The sequence below is a fragment of the Corvus kubaryi genome, unplaced genomic scaffold (genome assembly GCF_017639235.1).
Source record: "Corvus kubaryi isolate FWS band 111438036 unplaced genomic scaffold, C.kubaryi_AGA036_p1.0 137, whole genome shotgun sequence".
Taxonomy (NCBI): Eukaryota; Metazoa; Chordata; class Aves; order Passeriformes; family Corvidae; genus Corvus; species Corvus kubaryi.
Genome location: NW_024580671.1, coordinates 31,040,340 through 31,065,854, shown reverse-complemented (window position 1 = coordinate 31,065,854; position 25,515 = coordinate 31,040,340). Strand labels below are relative to the sequence as shown.

The 25,515-nt window shown below is 40.0% G+C and overlaps 1 protein-coding gene across 3 annotated transcripts in view; it reads right to left on the bottom strand.

Moving 5' to 3' along the window:
- Positions 1-25,515, bottom strand: part of RELN (reelin) — a 276,616-nt gene that overhangs the window by 36,515 nt on the left and 214,586 nt on the right. For all 3 annotated transcript variants that reach the window (XM_042018399.1, XM_042018400.1, XM_042018398.1), the window contains exons 30-43: positions 25,296-25,503; positions 19,882-19,958; positions 18,234-18,392; positions 16,121-16,309; positions 15,622-15,895; positions 14,182-14,322; positions 13,912-14,089; positions 12,428-12,512; positions 9,645-9,827; positions 8,110-8,281; positions 7,929-8,031; positions 5,269-5,498; positions 1,602-1,822; positions 484-631 (exon numbers count right to left, since the gene is read on the bottom strand). In XM_042018399.1, the coding sequence (XP_041874333.1) occupies positions 484-631; positions 1,602-1,822; positions 5,269-5,498; positions 7,929-8,031; positions 8,110-8,281; positions 9,645-9,827; positions 12,428-12,512; positions 13,912-14,089; positions 14,182-14,322; positions 15,622-15,895; positions 16,121-16,309; positions 18,234-18,392; positions 19,882-19,958; positions 25,296-25,503 (2,368 nt within the window). The remainder of the gene's footprint in view (positions 1-483; positions 632-1,601; positions 1,823-5,268; positions 5,499-7,928; positions 8,032-8,109; positions 8,282-9,644; positions 9,828-12,427; positions 12,513-13,911; positions 14,090-14,181; positions 14,323-15,621; positions 15,896-16,120; positions 16,310-18,233; positions 18,393-19,881; positions 19,959-25,295; positions 25,504-25,515) is intronic.

The following is a 25,515-nucleotide window of genomic DNA, read 5'->3' as shown; positions in this document are numbered from 1 at the left end:
TTTGAATAGCTGGTGACAGCTTGATGGGAATTTCTCAGTGAATTATTGGAAACAAATGTGCACAATAAGAAAAAAACAAGCTTCAGAAATGAAAGAATTATGAGATGACAAATGTAAGAGTTATACTTTCAGCAGATACTCCTGTTTCAGCAGTGGCTCCTAATACACCAGACTGTAAGAGAAGCAGAGCATTTCTCATGTGATGGGTTTAGAAACGAAAAATTGCATGAACTACTGAAGGTGTGGCATCAATTCCCAGAGTTCTTATTCAAGGAAAAAACCAACATTTAAATGGCTAATGCTATTAAAGTTCAATTTAAATTTAATTTAACATGGTAACAGTGGTTAAAATGGAGCATTTGCTAGTGTGAGGACCACAGAGTAAGTCAGCTTGATTTACTAGAGAAGTATCACATATGCATTATTCTTCAGTATGCTATTTCCTCAATGAAATCCTGAAAGAACTTTTGAAAAGGGTGTTACCTGGCTTGCGACAAATCTAGGTCTCGAGTCATCAGCATACGTAAACCTTCTTCATTAAAGAAAAGGTTGTTTCCTCCAGACATGATACCACATTTCCTTGACGGCTTTCCACCACTCACAAGGAGGAATCTATCCGACTCCAGCTGACCTGAATACACAGTGAATACATATTTATGATTTACTCTGAAGTGCTCCTGCTGCAAAAGTGCTACTTCCAGAGGAAGAGAGATAAATTAAAAATCACACGCTGACTGAGAAATATTCAGTGTTTCCAATACCATGTATTCTAGAAAGCTGACGCAAATCAAAACAAAATAAACAAAATAAACCCAGAAGTATGAAATCTGGGATCTTAGTTTCCAGTTTTTCACCAGGTTTTCCACTTTTCTTCATTTGTCTTAAGATAACAACAACATACTCAGGTCTTTAAAGAAACCTTGGGTATCATGTGGTAGCATGCAAGCAAGGGCTGGCAAAATTGAAAATGAACAGCAACACCTATAAAGGGATGAGTTTGGTTCACAGGTGCTGCTTTATGCAAAACATGCTCCTCTTGCCGTGCTTGCTAGCGGGGGAAGCCTCAAGGGGGTTTTCGAGTTGTGTGCGTGGATGCTCTGTGTGCCCAGGCATGTGTGAGGCTTTCAGTTCCCTCCTGCCTTCCCTCTCTTGGGATCTGCTCAGGCTGCTGAGCACTGGCTCCCACTGCTGAGACACATGGTCTGCTCTGAAACTGTGATTGCTGTAGTAAGGCCAGTCAGATTTCCCTAGTAGTGAGAAACGACACTCCACTATTTGCGTCATGTGCAAATGCTCTGTCTCTGCTAAAGTCAAACTACCATCAAAACAGTTTTCTTCTAAAATTATTTTCTACCTGTAGAGTTTCTGGGAGTTCTGTTTCAATGAAGATTTTGTATTCCAGCATTAACAGTGCATCAGACATTCACAAACCATGCTTGCAGATGGCATCTGAATTACTTGGTTTGTGGGAATACCCCCCAGGTGTAAATTCTAATCAGGAGCATGCAGGGGTGAGGAAGGCTTTGCTGTTTAATCCCTTGAACCCTAGGTTCCACTAAGATGGACAGGCAGTATTCAGATCCCCCTCCCAAAAGAGATACCTTCAAAGTCATCCTTAAGGAAGTCGGAGTTCTTGGTGCTTATTTTGCAGGTTGGCCCGGAGTAGCCGGGGTCGCAGATGCACTTGGTGCCATTGACACAGCTGCCGTGCCCGTTGCACATCTCCTCGCACTGGGGGCCAATGTACACATTGTCAATGGCCCAAGTCACAGGCTGGGATCCAGCAGGGTAGAATCCTTGGTACCACCGGAACCTCGCCAACCTGAAAATGGCATAAAAAGTACCTATTTTAAATAATAGTTCCATCTTTTTTATTCCATACATATACCATTATATGCACGTATGTATTATTCTTTCTGTGGGAACTGGCTTGATAAATAGATTAATTCTAGAAACTGACTGCTAGATCTAATTCCTTCAGTACCTCATGCATCTTTATGTTGACAATCAACCCAAGTACTGACAGAAATAAAAATAACATTATTCATTAGTTGTAATCCCAAAATCAAGTGACAGACATAATTTTTCAAGATTTAAAATCCAGCTGCTCTTATCTCCATCATTCATGAAGAAGATGAATGGCCATAGTCTGGTGGATTCTCTTCTGCTTTGGGGTACAGTGGGTCAGACCAGGCCACTTTCACCCTCTCCTGGAGAGTGAGATCCTACTTCATGCTTCCATCCTGCCCCCAGAGAGACCACCTGGTAGGGGTGGAATCTCACCCTCAATTACACAGAAAGAAAATGTGATCTGTCATGTCACCAGGTATCCAGCTTGCTTTTGGGCAGCTTAATCTTAAATCAGGCTGATATTGCAAGTTGTTAATTTAAACTATATTCTCCTTTGGGTGCTGTCCTGTCATTTTTAATTCATCTCCTAAATGCTACTTGCATCAATGCTGCATATGGAAAGGAACAACTGGGGAAGGAGGGAAAACGAATTGAAATGAGGAAAACACTTGAGAGACTAATTTTATTCTCGGTTGAGAAAACGTTTTAAGGGAGGAAGGAAATGAGAAGATTGAGAAGGGAAAAGCACTTAATTGCCTTGCGTGTTTAATGTGTCTTGTTAAAGATATCTAAATTCAGCAGGTGAATCAATTCCACAGGTAATTGTAGCTGACAATTTTTTTTCCTTGATTTTCTAAAAAGAAATATTTATGAGGAGATTTAGGTGACAACTGATAATTAGTGAGTGGGGACACTACTAAGTGTTATGAGAAAGACGCCCAAGAACCAGAGTTCTGCTGGAAGTCAAAATCATCAACTGTAGCTGCTGTAAAGTATTTGAACCTTGATAGTATGCCCCAGCCAAACCATCTTTAGTTATTTTTACCAGAGCCCTCAGAGTGGGATCAGGCTGGAATTACCCTCACTGGCTTCACCTGGCCTTTCCACCTTCAGCTGCAGCACATCAGCCCCAAGAGGGTTTTTAAGCTCCAGTCTGAAGGGTTGAGGGGAGAGGTGGGATAGGTTTATATTTGGTCTCTGGCCTTTACTGGCTTGTTGTTTGGCTTTCCTGGACTAACTTGGCTGCTAATCACTGGATGGGTTTTGTTGCTGTCATCATCTCGATGCTGCTTTCCTGGATCAGGTGCCCCACCTGTTAGAGCCATCAGGAATTCATCGAGAGCTGAAAGGTAAACTATGCTAAATTGGAAAAGAATTGGGAGAGAAGAAGCTGAAAAACCTTGAAAAAAAGTTGTAAAATGCATAAGTAGAGTAGAATGCGTAAGTAGGTAGAATGCATAAGTACTGTGTTATGTAGAAGTTGTAAAAAGTGTAAGTAAGAAAATGTCTAAGTCGAGTGATATGTGTATGTGTAAGTAGTGTAAGTAAGGTATTATGTCAAAGTTGAGAGATGTGTGAACATGGGGTATTTTAAACAATAAGATGCTTCTGTGTAATCATATTGATTTGTTGATCAGAAGGCATGAGTTCCTGCACATAGCGTGCCCTGAGGTGAAGGACACAAGTGTGAGGCTGGAGGTGTTACAAGCTCCTCTTGAGAATAGACCTTTGCCCCACATGCTGGATTTTTCTTCCTGATTTGTGTCAGCTCCTCCTGTCAGGGTTGCTCCTGGTGAGGGTGAAGCACGACTCATGTCTGAAGCAGAGAGTGAACCACTGGTCTTGCTAAAGTTCTTTTGGGGTTTCTTATCTGGCTCAACAAGCCCTGGACCTTACCTTCAGGATGTAACTGGAATACTAACCATTACTTACAGCAGTCTGTTGATAACATCTATTCATTTCCAAAATTACATATGTAGTGGAAATAGCTTCAAAAGTCTTTATTCTCTGTTAAATATAACCACTTGACACTTTGGGGATGAAAAGGCTGGGGGATTGTTTTAGAATTACATGAGTAGACAGGCTTGGAAATTTTTCTTGTTCTTCCAGTGGATTCTGGTGGAGAAATCCCCCCTTCAGCCTTCTGGCCCAAGGATCTAATGCACTGCATGTCCCATATAAGCTACTCTGCACTGCTGGGCTTGTCTGGCTGCTATCAATGGGCTCCTGGCCTGGTGTGTTGGGAAGGAATAGGAAGGAAGGTAGAAAAACAGGATGGAAGCACTCAGGAACAGAGGACTAAATCAAAATCCTGGAAGGTTTAAATGAGTTAGGAGACTGCACAGTCAAAATTTTCATTTGGAGGAATGCATGGTTAGGTCAAGGGTAAAATAATGCTTTTGCACAAAACCAGGAAGCACAAGTGAGCTGGTGAGAGATGGATACCTGTTATGTGCTTGAAATGTTAACTGTCATAAACCAGAAAACTCAAGTTTAAAATTTAAACATTTTCTTAAATTATTAAACATCCAGTCTTTCCAAACTTGAGTCCTATTTCTTAGAAAGGTCTTTTCATACTTTCAGAGGCACACATGGGCGTCATTTATTTAGTGGAGGACCCACTGACTGCAGTAGTTTCATAAGTACTCAGTGCCATAGCTGCATAGACTCACAAAGTCTCATAGTTACACAGCTCATTTTCATTCATACATGCTACAGTTTAATCATTAATGGTGTGATCTTTTACATAAAGTGAGTTGATGCTAGATGATAGCTATTCCTGAAAAAGTAAACAGTAGTGTTTTTACTTTGAAAAGTTACATATTACTGTACCTGCTACCACATACTCTTATTCTACGCTGTGTTTTCATCCGACTTGATTTGTTTCTCTAAGTTTCTAGTGACTGAAGCAGTTATTTCTTAGAATATTACTAATATAGCTGAGACTGTATTTAAATGAGACCATTTCCTCATACTGAAGTAGAATCAAGCTTATACTAGCTCACATTTTACTGCATTTTCTAATGAAGCTCAAATTTCATGCAAAAATATCATCAGTGAATTTAAATGGCTGATGCAGTTCTGTGAAGAACACTCGAAGCACTCTACGAACAGTCAGTTTTGCATTAATTTCACCAAGCAACTCTCTTCTATTAAACTGTCACTAATTAAATATATAGGTAATAGGAAATTGCCTGTGGTTATTCTACATCAGCATTAGGCACAATATGATTTGGGGAATCACCTGAACAGTAGCTAACATTCAGGGCAAAAAGCAGAGAAAAATCGGTCCTCCGGTCTGCTCTAGTGCTGCAATTCTTATGCACCACTCTTGTGCTGGAATGAAATTTTGGGTGAAAAACAGAAATAAAAGCAAAGCAACAAGCAGCTGGGCAGGAACAGAAGCTGGACACTTACCCACAGAGGTGCAGTTTTCCGAAGTGAATGACCTCTCTTCTCCAGCCCTGGGTAGTGCCTGCGTAGTAAGTGCTGCTTGGGTGATGCTCAGTGGAGCAGAGGGAGCTGAGGTGGCTGCTGCTGCTGTAGCACAAGGGGAGCAGCAGGTGCCAGGTGGCCCCCAGGTCTCGTGAGAACTCCAGCTTCACTGGGTCAGCAGAGGAGCTGTCTGTGGTGCAGCCAATATTGATCTGGGGACCAAGGCATCAAACACAGAAGGTGACACAGGGCAGGCTGTGGGACCCCCAGCCATTCTTCACCTTAGTCAGCCTCCCCCATTTGGTACTGTATTTATTTAGTCCAGGAAAATGGTGATTTGGGAACCTATTTAACAACAGGGATGATGCACTCAGGACACACATGAACAGGAACTCTTGCATGTTGCCCTCCTGTCCATGAGTATATCACACTACGGCCTATGATAACATGAACGTGATAAGAAATCCCCAACAACTTCTAGCTAGAGAAAACTGTCAAGTTAATTGGTCAAATCCCAAAATAGAGCTGCTAACATTGCTGGAGAAAATGCACCAGCTCTTGCAGTCCTCTAGCAGGTACTGAAGTAACCACAGCATCAAAAAATCTGCATTATTAAAAGCAGAAATATACAAACAAAAAGTGCAAACACTAACTTTTGGTTAATGCTGAGCTACACTATGGTCCTCTTTTATGTTACATTTCAAAAAAGGAAGCTTATCAGCTCAATATGTTCAGCTTTCACACTCACTACCTATTCGTCCATGTATAATGGCAAAGCCCTAGAGCATCACAGCTGGATGAGATTTAGATTCAACATCACCAAAACTTAGTTTGTCAGTGTCAGGCTTCTCAGGGTGTGCTTACAAGATTCCTGATAAAAAGAACAGTAGAAAAGGCAGAAAACTTAAATGAAACTAGTTCTACTACTGAAAAAATACAAAATGTTTAATAGAGAATCTGAGACCTCTTAAGATGCATTTTCTGCATACAACCAGTGCAGATTAGTCTGCTTTTCTTTTACACTGATATGTAGATGTTCTTATAATTTCAAATTGCTTTTGTAAAAGAAGAATTATTTCCTTCACAGAATGACTCTCTTATAAAATAAGATGTACTGTACTTACCGTGCAACAAATAAAAAGTCATTGCTGATGAAACATAAGGCCTGTATTAGAACTATGTAATATTTTGATATTCCTATGTCTTTGTAGCAAAAATAAGTGTCTTTCTATCATGCTGTTCTGTTAAAAAAAACTGTTTCTAAAACACATTACTTAGAAATGTGCATGAATGTTGAGAGTATCCTACATTGAGTTTCCTTCATCACTCTTCAGTGCACATGAGTCCCATCAACCTACATTTGACTAGAAGGGTTGTCTACTCATCTGGAAGCTTAGATGCTTGACCCAATATAGGTTTTGACTCTTGAGACACAGAGAGAAACTCTACTGCATTATGCATAACTCCTTCATTTACACTAATGTTCTTAAAAAGTGAGCTGAAAATGATGTTCTTACCACATATGGAAGTAAACATGTAGATTTTGAGTTAATGCTCTGAAGGCTTATGAATATCTTAAAGTGACCTCAAATATTTTTGTTCTACAGGCTGTAATCTATATTTTAAAACAGAAAATGGTTTACATTCAATAATTTATGAATTAGTTGCATGACAAATTGAAGTGTGCATGAGTACACAACTAAACCTAATTTTCTTGGAAAACCCTTAGTATCATTCTAGTAATTTTTATAAACTTGTATCATTTGCTGATTATTATGTACCTCATATTAATGCCACAACATGCTACATTGTTGTTAAAAGCAGTCTGGAACCGTGGCATGGCAATTTACATGCTAGATTCTTTTCCAGTTTCTTACTGACAATACAATGACCTCTCTAAACTAAAAAATACTGGGCTAACTAGTTACTGCTACCTATAGCTGCCCTAGCCAATGCAGAGTTTATATTCTAGGATAAATCAGAGAGTTTAGTTTAGACTCTGTGTTGTCACTGGGGTACCTGTTTCCACTGACTATATGAGAAACACAAAAATATGCTCCTTATTCACGAGCTTTTGTTAACTCCTTAAGATGGGACGACTTCAGGCCATGATAGCCAAAAACCAGCCTCATCTAGAGCATCTATGATGTGGGCAGAAGAAAAAGGAAAGCAGAAACTTGTCTCTCTGAGATAGTACCACAGTGCAGTTCAGCCAGCAGGCAGAAAAAAATTATTTTCTACTGTCACAGGTGAAGTTGTAGCTCTCCACTGGTCAGCCTGTGAAAATGCTGCACTCTTACCTGGAGCAGGCTGTGAAGTGGCCATTTGGCCCCCTCATTACATTTTGCTCGTCCTCTTTCCTGCCAGTGGTGACTCTCCAATGCACAGGACATGGACTTTAATGCTATTAGTGCAAGTGTATAGGCATGAACAAAGTAGTAATTTAGGTAAGAAAGTAGAAGACTTTGAGGCAGAAATTTCCCTTATCTGTGCATTAAAAGCATCATGACACATTCACATGAGGGAGAGTCATGTCAAATCAATTAGAGTCTCTACTTGGCAATCAGAACAGCTAGGCAAATATGCCAGAGCAGAACGTGGAAGGACATGAAGAAAAAGGCAAAAACTTTGAGGACAAGTACCTCAAATTGTATGATAGTATTTTCATTTACGCTCAGGTCCCTTGTGGTAATGGAGTGCTCTCCAACTTCATTTGAAACAAATACCATAGCTGAATCTTCTTCCCTGTAAATAAAGGAAAGGAGTGTTTAGACTCTGTTTACAAAGTCACTTCTTTCTACTGCATTGCTGAGAGAATCTTACGGAGCTCTTTTAGATGAATATGGGCAATAAAGCCCAATGTTTCCACCAGGATAGAAAAACCAATTGTCTTCTTTAGGACCAAAGTCAAAGGTATCCAAAAGGATAATGGGATTCTTCAGGTTATTTCCATCAATAATGAAGTCATCAATAATCCAGATTTCTTCTTTTTTGCCTACAAAGAAAATGGAAATATTCCTACTAAGACCTAATACTATTATTATTAGAGAGCATTACAGCAGCCAGTATTTACAGATTATGTGAAGAGGATGCTAAAAGTGTGGGTTCACTATTTTCACTTCCCGTGAAAATAGTCCCCATACTGCTCTGCAGCCTGACCCTATGGAATTAACTTTTATTCCCTTAAATTTATAGAAGTCACAGCAAAACTAAGAGTGGAAAGCAATGGCTGTTGAACAATTATCTTCTATTTAAATCACATTTACTTTGAAATTCTGTCATTGTTTTATTCAATTAAGAATCATCTAAATGAGCGGCTGCTACAGAGTCCAAGCAGCCTGAAAGTGCAATTTCATTCTATGTCCTTGTACTCAGCAGCTTGTATTTGCCTGGGAGGAGTTCTTCCATAGAGATGGAAGCTCTGAAACTCGTTCTCTCCAATGGATTATGTATCCATATACATCAGAAAATTGGTATTCTCAAACTGAAGAGGAAAGATTAAATTGACAGATATTATGTGTAACATTTTTTCACTTATCTTAAAGTGTTTGAGTTGATTAGAGAAAAGTTTATGTAATTGATTTTGGCAGGACACGTCAGAAGAATGAACTGAAACTGGATTGTCAGGACCAGATTTGAATTTGGTTGGTTTTTTTTGTTAAGGTTGTGCTAAGAATTTGCCTACCTGGAATAAACTGTTACTGAATTGCCACGTCTAAATGATTGCTGGAATTCTTTAGAGCTGTTAGTGTCAGTTTCTGCTAGGAAATGTGCTCACAGTAACTGAGAGCAGAGGAGAGCTTCCTTCAGCTGGCACATCTCCTGTAATCAGGAGGAATGAGCTGTGTTCCTCTTGTGGTTTTCCAGTCCTTTACAATTTAATCAAAAGATTAACTGCTCACTACATACTCTTTCTAAATGGGTTTTTAATGCCTAGTTAATTCTGAGTAAGGTAGACCCAGTTCCCATTTACACTTGGGACACTTTTGTATAATTGGAGCGTCCTAATGGGGCCTCAGTGTAAGTGAGAATCAGGTCCATTAAAAATAATGAGAAGAACCTGAGTGAAGTTAACTTTATTGATGTTGCTTGATCTCCCACTCCCTCCAGGGCCAAAGCTGATGGTTTTCTGCACACAATCCAGGGATATCAGGTGAAGGTACTTCACTTTAAGTCATTCAACTGCTTTATAAGAACAGTAAACATAATCCTGCAGTAATTCTAATTGAAGGAGTTCAAACACAAACCCCCCATGATTTAAAAGTCTCTGTAATTGTTCAGTTCAAAAAATCTACTCTCTTAGAGATACTGCGCTGTGCAAGAATGGACCTGGATTCCCAGAGGTGTCTCTTCCTTACCATTGTTGTAAGGTTGCCAGAGCCTGAACCGCGTTGTGTTGCTTTGGGCTGCATAGGGCAGTGGAACGTTGATAAAGAGGACATCTGTAGTCTGGGTGAAGTAAAACTCATCTATCAGGTGCCAAGTTATGCCACCATTGACAGAGTATTGCAGCAGGATGGAATGAGACCTCTCGGGTGTGCCTGGAGAAGAAAGGACATGGATTTACGTTCATTAAAATCCAGTAAGTTCAAAAATGCTTCTTCAATTAGAAATAAAATTATGTTGCTCTGACATCTATTACAAAGCATGGGCTTCCTTTAACAACAACTTAAGCTGTTGAGATGTTATGCACCTATTGTACACGTACATCTTCCTGTGCTTTCCCTTGCTTGTCTGTCTGCAAAATGCAAATGAAATAGGGCCTAAATGTGCATTACTGTTCATTATACATATGATCACAGATAATTACTTAGATGAGAAGCTATCTCAGTGTTACACTTTTTTAGATTAGAACAAACCTGCTCCTTCTACTACAGACATATTCCAGTAATGCAGCATTTATTTGCTTGTTTTGTCCAGGTACCAGATGTTATCATTACCATTGGTAGCACCCACAGATAAAGACACAGTCCCTATCCTCAGAGATGTATAGTCTATGGCTCTCACTGCAGACACTGGGATGAGAATATTTATGCCCAGAAATAACATAATTGATGGAAAGCACTGAGGATCTTTATCAGCATGTTTTAACAACAGCAAAGCAATATTCTGTGCTTTGAGCTGGGCCTAAAAGTCAGCAGAACTGACAGTAAAATTTGCATTTTCTAACTACCAGCTCCTCCTATTTTTTTTACTTTGAGCTTTAAAGAGTAGAAAAACAAAAGCTCTTTATAGCCCTAACTATTAACACATGCTAATTAGAACCCAGCACTCACACTTGATGCTGGTTACCGTTCACAAGCTCAGCCCTCAGCATGTATTTGGTCAGTGCTGTCCATGAATACCAGTGTCCAAGGTATCTCTGAACTGAGGTCTCACTCAGACAGATTTATACTCTCTGCTCCCTTCATAGTGTGGCACAGTGATAGCATATCCCCAAAAACCCAGTCAGGAACCAGCAGAAGAAAAGGACTAAGGGACAGTTTCTTCATCCCTTACTCACTGTGCAAGCTTCTCCCTTGTTCTGTTCTTAAATTAACCACACTTGCTGAAACCAAAGTGCCTGATGCACACACTCCTGCTCCCCTCAGCTCCAGTGCAAGTATTCTACCACCACGGAATGGAGCAGGGAAGAGCTGTTTGCAGTCAGGAGCTGATTTCAGCTTATCTGTGGCAATTAACAGTACACAACAAACTGCTTTTAACACTCACGGCCAAGATGTGCCCAGCTATATTAATTTGTATTCAACATTAAGGAATTTGTTGGGACTAAGTCCTGGATCCAGGAGTAGGGCTAACAAGTCATATAGATTTAGTAAGGAACAATTTCTCCTGGAGTTTCATGGTCTTACTCCTTGTGGATCAAGCGGCAAAATCCAGGCTTGAGCCTTTGGCTATTCCTGCCTTAAGAACAATGTTTTTACTCACTGTATTTTTAAATATTTTTTCAGTGATCATATGAAGAGACGTTACCAGGCATAGTTTTGTAAAAGAAGTATTCACGAAGAGTTTCCTTATAAATATGAAATATTTGGCATGTTATAATTTTGGGGCATATTGTGGTTTTGGCTGTTACTGTTTTGTCTCTTTTTGATAAAGTACCAAACCCAGTAATAAATAGCCCAATATATATGATTAAATGCCCATTAAAGAAAATCAATAATAATTCACAAAGAGCTGTATTTTCACTTGTCCATACAGAGATTTGTCTAAGATACTTATTTAGGAAGAAAGAGGGGGTTCAAAACTATTTTCAAGCTGTTGGCAAATGTTGAGTCAGTTAGAGTCCAGTCCCAGAGCACTGAGCTTACCATAGAAGCTATAGCTATCCTCTTTATACCAAAGGGAAAGGAGTGTTTCAGCATTCAGAGTTCAGCCTGGAAGTGCCAATTCTACCAGCAGTGCTGGGAAAACCTTCTGAAATTTCATGGGAGTAACTCAAACCTTCAAGCAGGTTAGTGGTTCTCCATCATGTCACTTCAGACCTGGATATAATTAATTTTTAAGGCCAAGGATGGCAGGGCCTTGGAGCAGGCTAAGACTGAATCATTGGCATGAAAGTCCTTGTACTGGAGGAACTGTCACAAGTTATTTACACCGACACATAAACTTGTCTTGCAAAGTCTGACTATTCTTCATATCAATTAAATAGAATTATGGAGTTTCAGTTATCTCTAAGATACCTATTAGGCAGTCATATGGTAAGAGATTTTAATGCAGTGGACTGAAGCTTGAAAAATGAAAAACACTGTAGTTTCCTATCAGTCCCTTAAGTAATTTCCTGTAGGCACCATTTTATGTCATAAAAACCCCAGATAAATTAATTTTTTCCCAACATAGTGGAAAATCTCTAAAAAATCTTGAGCTGTTTTGTTTCTCTTCTCATCAAAGACTTTACTAGCTATGCTATTTTTGATGTCACTACAGTTCACTTTTTCCTTAGGAATTGCACAGACAGCTGTGTAGGCTGGGAGCAAGGTAGGGATGATGCAAAATTTCAAACAAATTCCCATATAATCTACCATAAACTGTTGATCCCTACTATACACTGAAGTAGAAAATATAAATCTGTATTCTTTCCTGTTTGCTTCTATGTACTAATAAAGCTAGAGAAGTGATAGTAAATCAACAGTGATCTTACCTTTGGCAATAAATTTAAATGAAAACTGGATGTACACTGTATTAGTGCAGTCTAGATCTCTTGACACAAGCATTCTCAGTCCTTCCTGCAAACACAGAATATAAAATATGAATAGCAGTTCCCTTCCCATTATCGAAGATATTCTGTAGCTTATTGTTACCTGGATATTGTCTGCTACTGACTGCTGGTGGCAGCAAGAGAGGAAGTTCTCTGTACCACACCTTTTCCCAGGCAGAAGATGGGGACAGTGACAGCCTTGGCAAAGGGAGCCAAGATCTGGCAGAGGCACAGCAACATGAACAGGTACAGACACAGCTCACTGAGTTTGTGCTCTGAACTGCTGGGCTGTGATTGGATCTGCAAACACCGATCTAGACATTGAGTCCAAGCTACTACACTCATTTTTTGTGCAAACTGTCCAGTGGCCAAGCACCCTAATTTCCAGGCACGTACAGTCCTCTCTAGGAGTTCTTTTTTATAGCTCAAAATAAATTTTGTACAAATATCCTCTTCTGGGGCAACCTGTTGACTGGTAAGGAAAGGGAGCAGACAGGAAAACCCATAGGGACCCCTGAGTCCCTGTCCATCTCTACAGATGAGCTTGCTCTTGTGGGTCCTTGGGCCAGAGCCAGTCCCTGTTCTGCACAGGTTTGACAAACCTCCTCTCAGAGCTTCCTTCTTTCTCAGATCCATTCCCCCAGGGGAACAAGCTGCAGGAACAAGCAATGCAAATTTTAGACAACTCACATCTCGTGATTTGGGATTTAAATAATCTAAAGAGGTTAACCTGGAGTTAAGGTTTTGCAAATAAATATTTAAAGGATTGATTTATACACCAAACATTATTTAACTTCTCTTTTTGGGGGCACCTGAGTTCACAGCGTCAAATGAGGACTTGTGCGAGCTGAGAATTTGCATGCTTGTGAACAAAAGTCTTTTTATTATGCATTTTGTTAAGAACTGAGAAATTCAGAAAATATATTTCCGGGCCTTTTGAAATCTGCAGTCAACAAAAAAAGGTCTTTAAAGAGCTAGAAAGCATCAAAAGGATAGAATTGAGTAAAATACAGGCAAACTACATAAACATTGATTACACAGACTATAGCCCTGACTAATTTGTATTATTCAAAATACTAAAGAGACAATCAGGCGACTTCAAGATGATTGCAATATGTACCATATTTCCAAACAGCTCACTTCAAGAATCTCAATGTAGAGTTTCATTCCTTTCCTTTGGTGGTCAAGGAGGAGTTTATACCACAAATGGAAGCAATACACAACAAAGAGATGAAACTCATTCGTTCATAAAAAAAACAACTGTGAAAAAACATGGTGCATGTTTAGGAAAAGACAAGAAAAATGAAAATGTCAAATTCTAGCCAAAAGACTTCAATGTAAGCATATGGAGCTAACAAGAGAAAATTTACTTTCTATTTTTAACTACTGGTTTTCATTCATTTTTTTCAATGTAAGCAATCTCTGACCCCTTTGAAAATGAGAGCTGTTCCAGACTTGATGGTATCACCATTCAGGTTTCCCCTCTCAGCACCGTAGACTTCAGGCCAAAGGTCTGGATGCAAGTTACCATTGAAATCGTCCTTCAGGACAGATGGCAGAGGAAGGACAGGGACACAGTATGGACCTCCAAAGCCTCTGTCACACCTAGCAACACATTGGGAAGAAAAGGCATTATCCATCTGGCCTGGATAAAACACATCCTTTCCATGAAGCAGCTTAAGCCGTTTTCTACTCACATGCAATGACCTGAATCACAGATGCCGTGCCCTGAGCACATCCAGGGGCACCCTGTAGCCAGGACCACATTATCTATAGCCCAAGAATCAACTCCAGAAGCATAGTTGTACTGAATCCATCTGAACCGTGTTCTGGGAGAGCTATTAAAAACAGAGGAAATGCATTTCAGGATTCAAAATTCTGCTCCATAAAGTGCTAAATAATGAAGAAAATCCCACGGATGTCACAAGACAAGCATATTAATAAGCATGGCCCCCTTATTTCAAAAAGCTTCATGTTCTAGTTGAAACTGGAAGTTTAAATTTCTCAGGTTAGTCTTTTAGGCAAAATTCCACCATATTCTAAAGGAAGGTGCTCAAAGTGATAATCAAGAAAGAACATTGCTGAGACACTTGCTGATCAGCAAAGTGGTAGAGCAGAAATTAGTACTTCCATTAGCATTTGACAGCTCCATGTGTTGCTAGCAGAGCGGAAACAATAAAATTGCTTCAGTAAAGTAAGTAATGAAAGTTCATTTATGTTAAGTGTTGTGTAAAGAGAGAAACAATGGTTATATATGTTCATATATATATATAAAAATGTATGAATATATATGTACAAACATGCAGGTGCATACACACTGCTGTCACTGCTGACTCCCTTGTTATCCTCAAATGAGGAAAGTATTTTGGAAAAAAAAACCTCTTTGGAAGATGATGTATGGCCCTCTGGAATGAACTGTGGAATTAGAAACCAAAATGTGAACCCCAGGCCCAGTTCATTTAATGTATCTCCATTTTTACCACTGCATTTTTTGGGTGATGAAATGGACAGAGGTAATGTGTAGGGTGCTCTGAAGAATTACAGAACTACTCAGAACAATGGTAAGCAGTGTCATCATGCCCTGTCATTCCTAAACTAGAGCATGGTTTTCTTTAGTGAGATGGATGCCAGCACATCTGCCACATCCATTTACAGCCATGTGATAACCTGAGGATGTCAGCAGAACTCTCCTCCCGGTCAAAAGGGTGGAGGTGGCACGTCCAATGACATGTGTTCTGACTTACTGAATGCTGTGACTGACACGCCTAAATGTTGGATGACAACTTATGTGCAATAACAGAAAACGCTACTGCAGGAAAGGATGGGACAGGGTATTTATTCTTGCTTCCTATTGCATAAATGTTAGAAAAGCTGGTTTAGCATTCTTGTTTTAACTGTCATAAATTATAGGCAAGACTCGAGAATTCGCTCATCAAAGTTGTTACTTCCTTAATTCCCTACAGTTCACATTATAGCTGATGAAATATTTTGAAGTGAAATTTAAAATTCTGGTGGCGTGACAACACACATTTAAAAATTTAAAAGACATGCAGAACATTCCCAAGCTGGGGGATGTTTGTTCAAATTAGATCAGCAAAACCTTTGTCATGCTAAACAGACAGAAGAGCAGCACTCACTTGGTTGAGGGTGGGAGGTAGACAGTAACTCTCTTCCAGTTTTGGAATCTTTCTGAAGTGTAGATGGAGCTCTCGGTGTACTGCTGACAGCCAATTGTTGGGGGGACACACTCCTCTGTCACCAGGTGCCAGTCTCTCCCGTTGTTTAGGGAATACTGCAGGTGAACACTGTGGGAATTGCTGTATGGCTTGCTGCAACCCATGCTCAGCTCAAACTGCAAGAATGTGGAGGCTGATACGTGGAAATCCCAAGTCTCAGCATAACGAGGTTTTCCTAAGAAAAGAGAGAAAAACAACAACAACAAAGTGTACCTTCAGCATATGCTTTCAGTAATATCATTCAAATTTGTTACCTCTATCTTCACCTTTTTCCAGCCTTCTCTTCCCTGCAGATTACTAAATACCTGGATTTGTCTATACCTCCCATCTTTTAAAACTTGATCTATGTGTAATTGATAGAATAGACTCATAGAAAATGTAGCAGTTTGATGACACATACCAATGTTTTCACTGAACATCAGAGCTGTATCCATAGACAGGCAGTCAATGTCCACTTGACCTCCTTGTATTCTGTACCAGCTTGCTTGTAAATCCACAGTTCCATCAAATTTATCCTGGAAGCCGGTCTGAGAGCTGTCATTCATCCCTATAAGCACATCATCCAAAGCCCACTGAGCTGAATGCTTCCCTACAAAAACCAGAACAGACAGGTTAGTGGAGTCCCTGTAAGTTGTTTTTTCTGCTCATATGCTGTGTTCACTCAGGGAGCAGTGCTCAATCACATAGACTGAGTGCTGTTAAACAAGACTAAAACATTGCTCAAGGATGCACCTGGACTCTAGAGTATGTTTCTACTACAGATAAACACAGGTATTTCCCTCTTCATTTCTTTAGCTTCAGTGCCTTTGCCATCATATGCTCTCCCTCTGTTTGGATGAGACACTCCCTGAGCCCCTAGATTGGAGATTTTCATTTTATAGGTCACAACCTTCCTGCAAATCCCCACAGCTGAATTGGTAAGGCCTCAGTCTAATTCCCAAAATAGCTTTTGTATGAAAGTGAATAGAACATGAAGGAAAATGCGGAAGGCTCTGCATACAGATAATATCTAGAGAACAGCTGTTCTCCTTCCCAGAAATCTTTCTCCTCTTGCTCTCCAGCCTACAGGCATTTCACTTTCATCATCATCTCCAGCCCATTTCCACAGCCTTCATTTCAATTCACCTTTCTACTGGCATGCTGAAAAGAACATCTTACTGCATGATTACTGCCCTCACAGGAGAGGAAGGAAAGCCTTTACAATAAATTGGGAGCTTGCAGCAATGTGCCAGGAGTTTTGCCTTGCCACCATGAGGGTCATGGCTGATAGGGCCACTCTGCGCTGAGGAATGGCAGACAGAAGATAGTCCATGAAGGAACTAACATCTTTGAGAGAAGTGGTTGTCACCTGTATGTGCTGGTGTGGAAGGTGATATTTCAACCTCCAGTCATAAAACTTTGCTTTTACTGGAAGCCACAGGGCTGCCATCAGGTGGTCTTAAGAGTGATCACCCTCAGCAGGGACAGATGTCATCCAGATGCCAACAAGGCAAGTACAGGGAGCAATAGGTTGGACATTGCACCACTCACCAATGCAAATGATCATCACAGAATGATGGTCTGTGGTGCTCCAGTTGTTGCTCAGCACTTTTTACTAAAGGAACTGTCTTCTTAACTAAATCACATCCCTCTTGTCTTGTCTATTCTCTTACCGAGTGAGGACAATTAAGTCCAGCACATACAAGAAAATGTATGAATACAATCGGCCATCAAAATGATAAATGATGGCTAAGAAGCTGCTTACCATAATTACCTGAATGTAAGCTATGTGCTTTGCTCCCCAAGGAATTGCTGTTGAAATGTACTTTGCTATATTTCTGAATATTGCCTTATATTTCTTGCAGATCCAGGAGCTGCTGCTTTGTGCAAAGGTAAGACATTTAATCAGGACACTTTTAGTAGTGGTAATGTGCTCCCATGAGAGGTGGGAACTCTCACAGTGGCTGTAGGAATCAGTCAGCACTAGGGTTTTACTTTCAGCTGAGGACGTGGGAAGTGGTTGAGTGGTTTTGCAGGTGCAGGGGAGCTGGGGTCTGGGACACCAGAAATGGTGGGAGGAGAGGGTCCTGCTTTGGAGTGTGGAGATATTAAAATAGTGAGATGGGAGCCACCAGGTAGAAAAAACGAGATAAAGAGTGTAAGCCATTTGGCATCCCAGGTCACTCTATACTCAGGTAAAAACTCTAATTTTATTTTATTTTATTTTATTTTATTTTATTTTATTTTATGTAGTATTCTTTTCCCCTCCCCCTGTTATCACAGCATCTTTGATTTAAACTTAGCTCTTAAACTATTTTACTCTTAAGCCCACTTTTCAGCTTGATGCTATAAAAAAAAAATCATCCCCATAGTGTGACTCAGGAAAGCCCAAATATGTTCTTACAACACCCAACTGTTTAAAATACCGTGTTTTTCACGAGCTGAGGTCTCTGCACAACATGTCTATACCGAGTAGCACTGACATGTGGGTTGCACAAAGCTGCTGAATGAGTTTTTAGGATGGCCTTGCTTACCATGTTGTGGCTGCCACCAGCGGAAGGCGGTGGCAGGGGTCTTGGCCTCGCGGGGTAAGTCTATGGAAACAACCTGGGGCTCCAGGTAGGACATGAAGTCCAGCTCTCGCAGCAAACTCCAGGTGATCCCATTGTCATTTGTGTATTGAACAACAAGCCCTGCATTTAAAATTAAGAAAAGCAGTTAGTGGGCTGTGCAGAGCAAAGAGGTGGCAGTTCACCCTGTACTCAGGAACTGCCAACTCCCATCCTGTGCGCAGGCCCTTTGACATCTGCCCTACCCTTTAGGCATCTCCCGGCCCAGAAGCATTTTGTGGAGAAAGTCCTACTGCAAATGTTACATGGGTCAGCAGTTGCCACATGAGATCTTGACTGTCTTCATCGAACTCAAAGGATCAATTTTTTTACACCCTCAGGGAAACTAATGATCATACCACAGAAATGATAGGAATAAAGTGATTTTTCTTTACACAGTATTTAGTTCATGTTGGATATCCTTGCAGTTCATGTGGAAGACTAAGTTATAATTCTGATAGCTGGGATCACAATGTTCCTGCTATGTATGCAAACTCACAGCATCCTTGGAAATTAATTATCATAATATTTAGACAATTTAAGATAGTCTTTGTATCCTACACACAGTATGGCAAATACTAGGACACAACAGAAGCCCAGCAGAGCTCATCAAAGGGGATAATACAAGAAAGAAGCCCCTGTGTATATTTCTTCTCTTAAAACTCTTTTATATTGGAGTATGTTCAAAGATAATTGAATTTTCTTGTGTCTTATACTGGTGCAAATGAGAGGAGAATCAAACCCTTGGTGTAATCCATGCTGCAAGATGACAGCTTTCCTCAGTGAGTGAGTCAATGTAAATGCCAAAGGAAACAGTCCACTGACACTAAATGATTTATACTGAGAGGAAAATTAAATCTTCTCACCTATCACATCAGTGGTCTGTCTTCATGCAACCAGACCACTTTACATGGGAATCTGCTCCCAAAATGCTGAACCTTCTCAAACACAAGCATCAGTCCTCCACCCCAGTAACTTAAAGCATGTGGGTCAAATAAAAGGAGATATCTGGGAGAGATGAGTTTATTCAGACTAAATAAATTTTCAGCTGCAGCTTTATAATTTTGCATTTTGGGTAAATCATGCATGAGCTTGGTTTGGAAGGCAATTTTTTATTAGACCCACTGGTGTAGTTGAGAAGATGAGCAAGTTTTCAGGCACATAACTCTTCTTCAGGTCAAAAATGGAGTTACCATGAACTGGAATTTAATTCCTTTTATTTCAGACCTAATGAAAAGTCCTGTGTAAATTGTAAATTTACCTGTTTTCCAACACTATCAAGTAGTCTAATAAAAGCTATTACACCTTGCCTTGTGAATGTTGTCTTTCTTAGACCATCACAGCTTCAACAGTTACTCCTACAGATGGATCGCCATTATGTTTGGTGTAACTAATTACAAATAATAACATCAATCAAAAGTAAATAGCTTTCTGCAACACTTATGAAAACTGAGGAGGTAATTGATTTATGTTAAAATAAAAATCTTTTTGATTTTGTATAGGCAGCAAAAGGCAAAAACACTGCAGAAGATGCAAAATGAAAAAGGGTTATTATAAAGAAAAGGGGCTTTACCTTCATTCCTGGCTCTTGGTCTACTGCAGGAGTTACCAACAGTCTTGCTTCCAAGTTGTACATAAAATTGAACCAGCCTTTTAAAAAAACACAGGATAGAAAAGAAGTGTAATCATCTTCTGATACCACAAGATCAGTCAGGATAATTTGCCCCTCTTAACTAATGGCATTTTCAGTTAGGTCATTATTCCAGGCTTATTGATTAGGGAATATTCATAGAGAAATCAAACGTGAGCATGGTAAATAGTGAAGGACCCAAGACAGAAGAAAGTGATGTGGTTTATTAATCCCGTGCCTAATAAATGTGGTTTTGAGTGAGTAGCGGAATTTAGCAGTTCCATCTCACACAAGAGGTGCAAAATCTACAAAGCAGGCAAAGCTGTTTCTTACATCAGATCTTACCTTGGCCTCTTGTAACTGGAAATTAGGTGAAGCTTTAAAATACAGCATTAGACTTGTAATAAAATTTTTATATCCTCCTAAACCACCAATCCTTTTTAGACCCTTAAATTCTTGATGTAAACAATTTTCAGTGAAATGAGTTCACTGAAGATTTTGTGAAGTAGGCCCTTTGATTTTGAACCTATACATTATGATTTCATTGAATATTTTCTTGTTCTCACATCATGAAATGGTGAAAAAAAGTTCCTGGTCTGCTTTTCTTGCAACCTGTCCTGTAGTCAGTGCTTTTATAACTTCCCTACCTTCTCTTATCCCTTTCTACTGTAAACCATGGCAACCGTTGCATCTGAGTCTCTGTATGAACATTTTTCCGTGTCTTCAATTTTTCCCAAAACTACTTCCTGCAATCCTTCTGATGCCACAAAACTCCTTGAGACAGGATTTCTGGTTTTATTGACAGAACTCTGGATTAGTCTGGAACATCCCTGTTTAGCTGTATTTGAATTAAGTATTATTCCATCGTTCTGCTCCAAAATACTGTTAATTTTTTTCCCCCAATCTGCAGCCATGCCATAGTATCCCTGCTGAGCTTGTGTTTATTATTGTGACTCTGTGGTTTTAGAGTAGTTTATATTTCCTCTTAGATACACACTATTGTGCAATTTAACAACAATTAATTTCAATTAATGTCCTGCTGCTCACCAAATTTCACTGCATGTCTCAGGCATCCATCTGAGTCTTACTGGGTCATAACTAAGGTAAAGAGCATTGAGATGACTGAGAATGCCACCACCCCCTAATCTGCACATCCTTCACAGGTTGTCTCCATTGCATACCCAAAACAGCACCTGAGCAGAGTGGAGAACATGGACTCACAACCCCAGGATGAGCTTTTGCATGCTCCTCCTTGCTTCCTGGCCAGTTTTTAAATTAGGATGATAGAAAATCAGGCTTCATTAATTCTATTGCATGTAGATAACTTCTTTATTTAAAATATAAATATTGAGGTGCATTTTTGCCACTCAAATAATTTCCCACAAGGATAACTCTTTTTGCTTTAGAGGATTTGGTCCTAATTTGTAGTAATTTTGGTAAAATCACAGACAAGCTACATGACTACAGCCAGAGCCAGTAAAATGCAGACAGGATTCCAATTTCCCTCCTCCACCGTTACATACACAATATCATAATTCTGATTCTAAATCCAGCCACGTTCCAGTTTTGTTATCAAAATCTACTGTCTGACATGTTTTGTATATCCATCGCGTCTAGGACAAGCCAGAATATCCTCATCAATCTCATTGCTAAGATAACCCCACAGATAGCTCAAGACTAGTCAGGCTCACAGTACTACACACCATTTAGCCAGGTAAGTTCTATTTGTTTGCTGCAGCTCTGCTGTTGGAGAAGTATTCAGGCAATGAAACTCTACACAGAAGCCTCAGAGGTGAATAGATTTACAGTCCTGTGATGAAATTCTTTTATTCTTGCCAAGTGTCAAGATCGTTAAAAAGCAAAACCAAAGACCAAGAAACCCTTTTTGCAGAGGGGTGAATCAGCCCATCTGATCTCTAAGTGTCTGACCTAGAACAGCTCCCTGGGATGGTTGCACAATCATTAGCAATGGAGCCTGTAAAGCAGATGGGAGCTAGGTCAGCTAACAAGCCAGATGTCACCACTTGGAACAAAAAAATATATATATATTCCATGGTTTGTTTCTAGCTGCCAGGTAGGAACTGTGTGCAAATGCTCCCACTGTACAGATAGTCAAGAGTCTCACAGGCCATCAAAATGGGAGGCAGGAGCTCATCAGCAACCAAAATGCATCCATGAATTACATTGTCAGTCAGAAGGATGGAAATACTGCTGGTGAAATTGTGCCTTTGGTGTGTTGGGCCACGCAATACAGAAGGGATGGAGAGACTCCAGGGGATTTCTGAAGTGTAGAGCAAAAAAAAAAAAAAATCGTCTGGGTGAAATAACTTTGACACTTACAGCTCCCTTAGCGCTACATGACATTCTCCTAATATCTGGGGTGTAGTCAAACATATAAAGGAATAAGGAGGCAATAGGACAAACAAAGCTAAGATTATGATATCACTTAATGTATAAACTAAAATTTGAGTGGTTGTTTATGGTCATTGGCTCCCAGGGACAAGCTTTAGTTCGAAGTGCCCTGAGTGTGACACCTGGGTGTGGCAGTGCCCTGTTGGGCTGCTCCCCTGGGCAGCACCACACACCTCAGGCTGGCAAATCTCAACCCCTTTGGAGCACAGCAAACCAGGGACACCAAGCCCCCATGGACCACATTCTGCTAGGAAGAGAAGGGTGAAAGAGAAAAGAGTCTTTGTACTTCAAAAAAAGAAAAAAAATTCTGTACATTCCTTACATCAAATTTACATTTTACATTCAAAAAGCTGTAACTGGTGGTAGGGAACATGCATAGGTAGATCTGCAGGAATTCAGAATGAAAATAAAAATTTAGTGTCTTGCAATATTTTTCAAGTTTTTAGTCAGGCTTTTCCATGCATGATTTAACAAAACAAGATCTTAAAAGGTCTGGGAAAACACTATTAACCTGAAAAATAAGCAGCTTAAAAATCTACTGCAGGAGTTTCAGCCTTCCTATTCACAACCCTCAATCCACATATCTGACAGTATGTCTTTCAAGGCATATTTTCCTGCTGTTTACTCAGTCACCAAAACCTCCCAACCAAAAAACCCTTGCAAAAATAAAAGAGAACTGTGCAGGGGCTAAGATGACCCCTAATAAGATAACTGAATTCTATGCAAGGCATTATTGAATGCAAAAAGTAATACCAAAATCGGAAAAAGTACTTCCCTTTAATCTCCCCTTTCAAGTGACATTAATTTTAGCTCCAATAATGAAAAAAATTTCTAGGCTGAGGAATTATTTTCTTTTTAGCGTATGGGCCTTTCAGTTAACCCTTCACACTCTCACAAACTTAGTGTGCCCTTGCTTCTAGAGAAAAAGACCCAGTTAATGTTATAGATGGCCGCAAACATTTAAGTAGGATGCATCTGTTCAGGGCAAGATGTCTGAGGCTGAATATCTGAGTTATACACGGCCAACCCAGGCTGCCTTACAACTAATGAAAGAAAGAAATACGTGTTTCCAGAAGAAAAAACACTGGCCTTTGCTAGCCGCTATTTCAGGATGAGTTGTGTTGCCCTTTTGAAGCTGTTCTCTCCTCTGAACTCAAAAGCAGCCTGGGGTAATTGCTGTAATCTAAGTCCATGTTCTGGTTAAGCAGCATCTGGTGGCTACTACCTTTGAGCACACACTGAAGAAAGCAAAAAATCCACATTAGTCCCATTTGGGTTTGAGATGACCACTATGTTCAGTCTAGCAAACAGCCCAGGGATGTGGCTTCGAGCTTGAACTGTTCAAGGGAGTTAATCTGCTCACTGTGATGCTTACAAAACAAATAAAGTACTGATTTATTTTGACATAACAATCAGTTCCAGCAGGAGAGCAGGTCACATTGTGAGCATGTGGTCAGAATAGAGATCTTAGTTGCTCTTACGAAGCGTCTCTCTGGCCATTTATGTTTCTGAGGCAGTTTTAAGACACCAGATAACCATATTCTTGTGCAAAAGAGAAGCAGTGGTATATTAAAAATATCAAGAAAGAGCATTGCTCAGAATTTTGAAACTTCTTTTGGCTTTTAAAATGGTTCAAACTTTACGAAAATGGAAAGCTATAAATATGAATATCTGGGATAAAAAGTGGTTTTCAAAGTAATATTAAAACTAAAGGAAATACTTCTCTTTATAAAAATATTTCTCCATGAAAGAAGGAATAACGCAAAAATACTGTTTTGAATGTAGACTTTTAATGAAGTAGTCTAGACTACTTCCAATATAATGCTTCCCAGGATTAATAACACAAGATTTGAAGACAGTGGAATAGAAGTGCTTGCATCTTCCCAGAGTTCCAGGGCAAACATGTACTTGTCCAAAGCATATTTGTCAAACAATTAATTAGTTTAATTAATAACTAATTTACATAATTATGTAACTATGACACATATTTGTCAGACACACAAGGGACAGAATAAAGGCAGGTGGTGCAGTGCTGTGCAGTGCCAGGGAGCAGCTGAGGATGTCCCCAAACCCACAGCCCCCACACTGCCCTACAGAGCCCTGCTTGCCTGAGCTGGAGAGTGATCACAGCAACCAGGCCAGTCTTTGCTGAGTGATTGCATAAATTCAGTAATGGAGCAAATCATGGCATTACTTACTCTGAGAGCAGTATTTGTCAGGAGAAATATATTTTATTAAGCTAACTGCCAAAATTGTAGGGTGCTCAAGGTTTCAGGTGCCTAATCTCTCATGAGACTGGACGAAGCAGCAGCAAACTCCAAGCTAAACAGTGGTTAGAATTAACAGCCCTTTGTTCATCCTAATTACATTAATCAGCTAGGCAATTTGAGAGAAGAGGATAATTGCTACCAATGGAGCAGGATTCAGTAGCAGCAGGGAGAGAAGTGAAGGCTTGTTAGCCTCTTGGCTACGCAGAAACAATTCCCATTCCATTCCTTAACACTTCTGACAAGTGGAGTATTTCACAACATCTGGCAAATAAACAACAGCTCCTTGCTATGCCATCGTCATGCCTGCAATTCAACACAGTCAGGGGAAAAGGAGCTTTTCTCTCCAGCTAAGACTCTCAGGCAGAGTCTTAGGCTTTGTGCATTCTCAAGGCCATGTCTTCTGCCTTAGAATACAATGCAAACTATCTTCTCAGAAGGATAGAGAGTTAATATTTTATGTTATTTTATGCTGCTATTCCACTGTTTCTAACCTAAGTATTCTCTTTCAAAAAAAGGAAATATTACACCAGAATGAGCAAAAAAAGTAGAGTTCTCGTACAGGTTATGATTACCAGAAAAAAACATTTCCTCCCTTCTCATATCCACCCTTGCAGCAGGGCAGAACAGAGAACTTGAGTACACAGGCAACTGTAAGCAGCAGCGCTGAGCACTGACCTGATATTTGTGGTGTCCAGGGGAACAGTCCTTGCCTCCCTTTTGCCAGGTCCATTGAAGTACAGGGATTTTCCATCGCTGAGGACACCACAGCCTGTCCCAACCTGACCTCCTGTTATCTTGTACCAGAGAGGGCTTAGCTTCCTCTCAAACCTGTCGAACATCTCACTGTGATTAGGCACGTTAGACACACAGGTTCCATGTGATGCTTCAAGAAAAA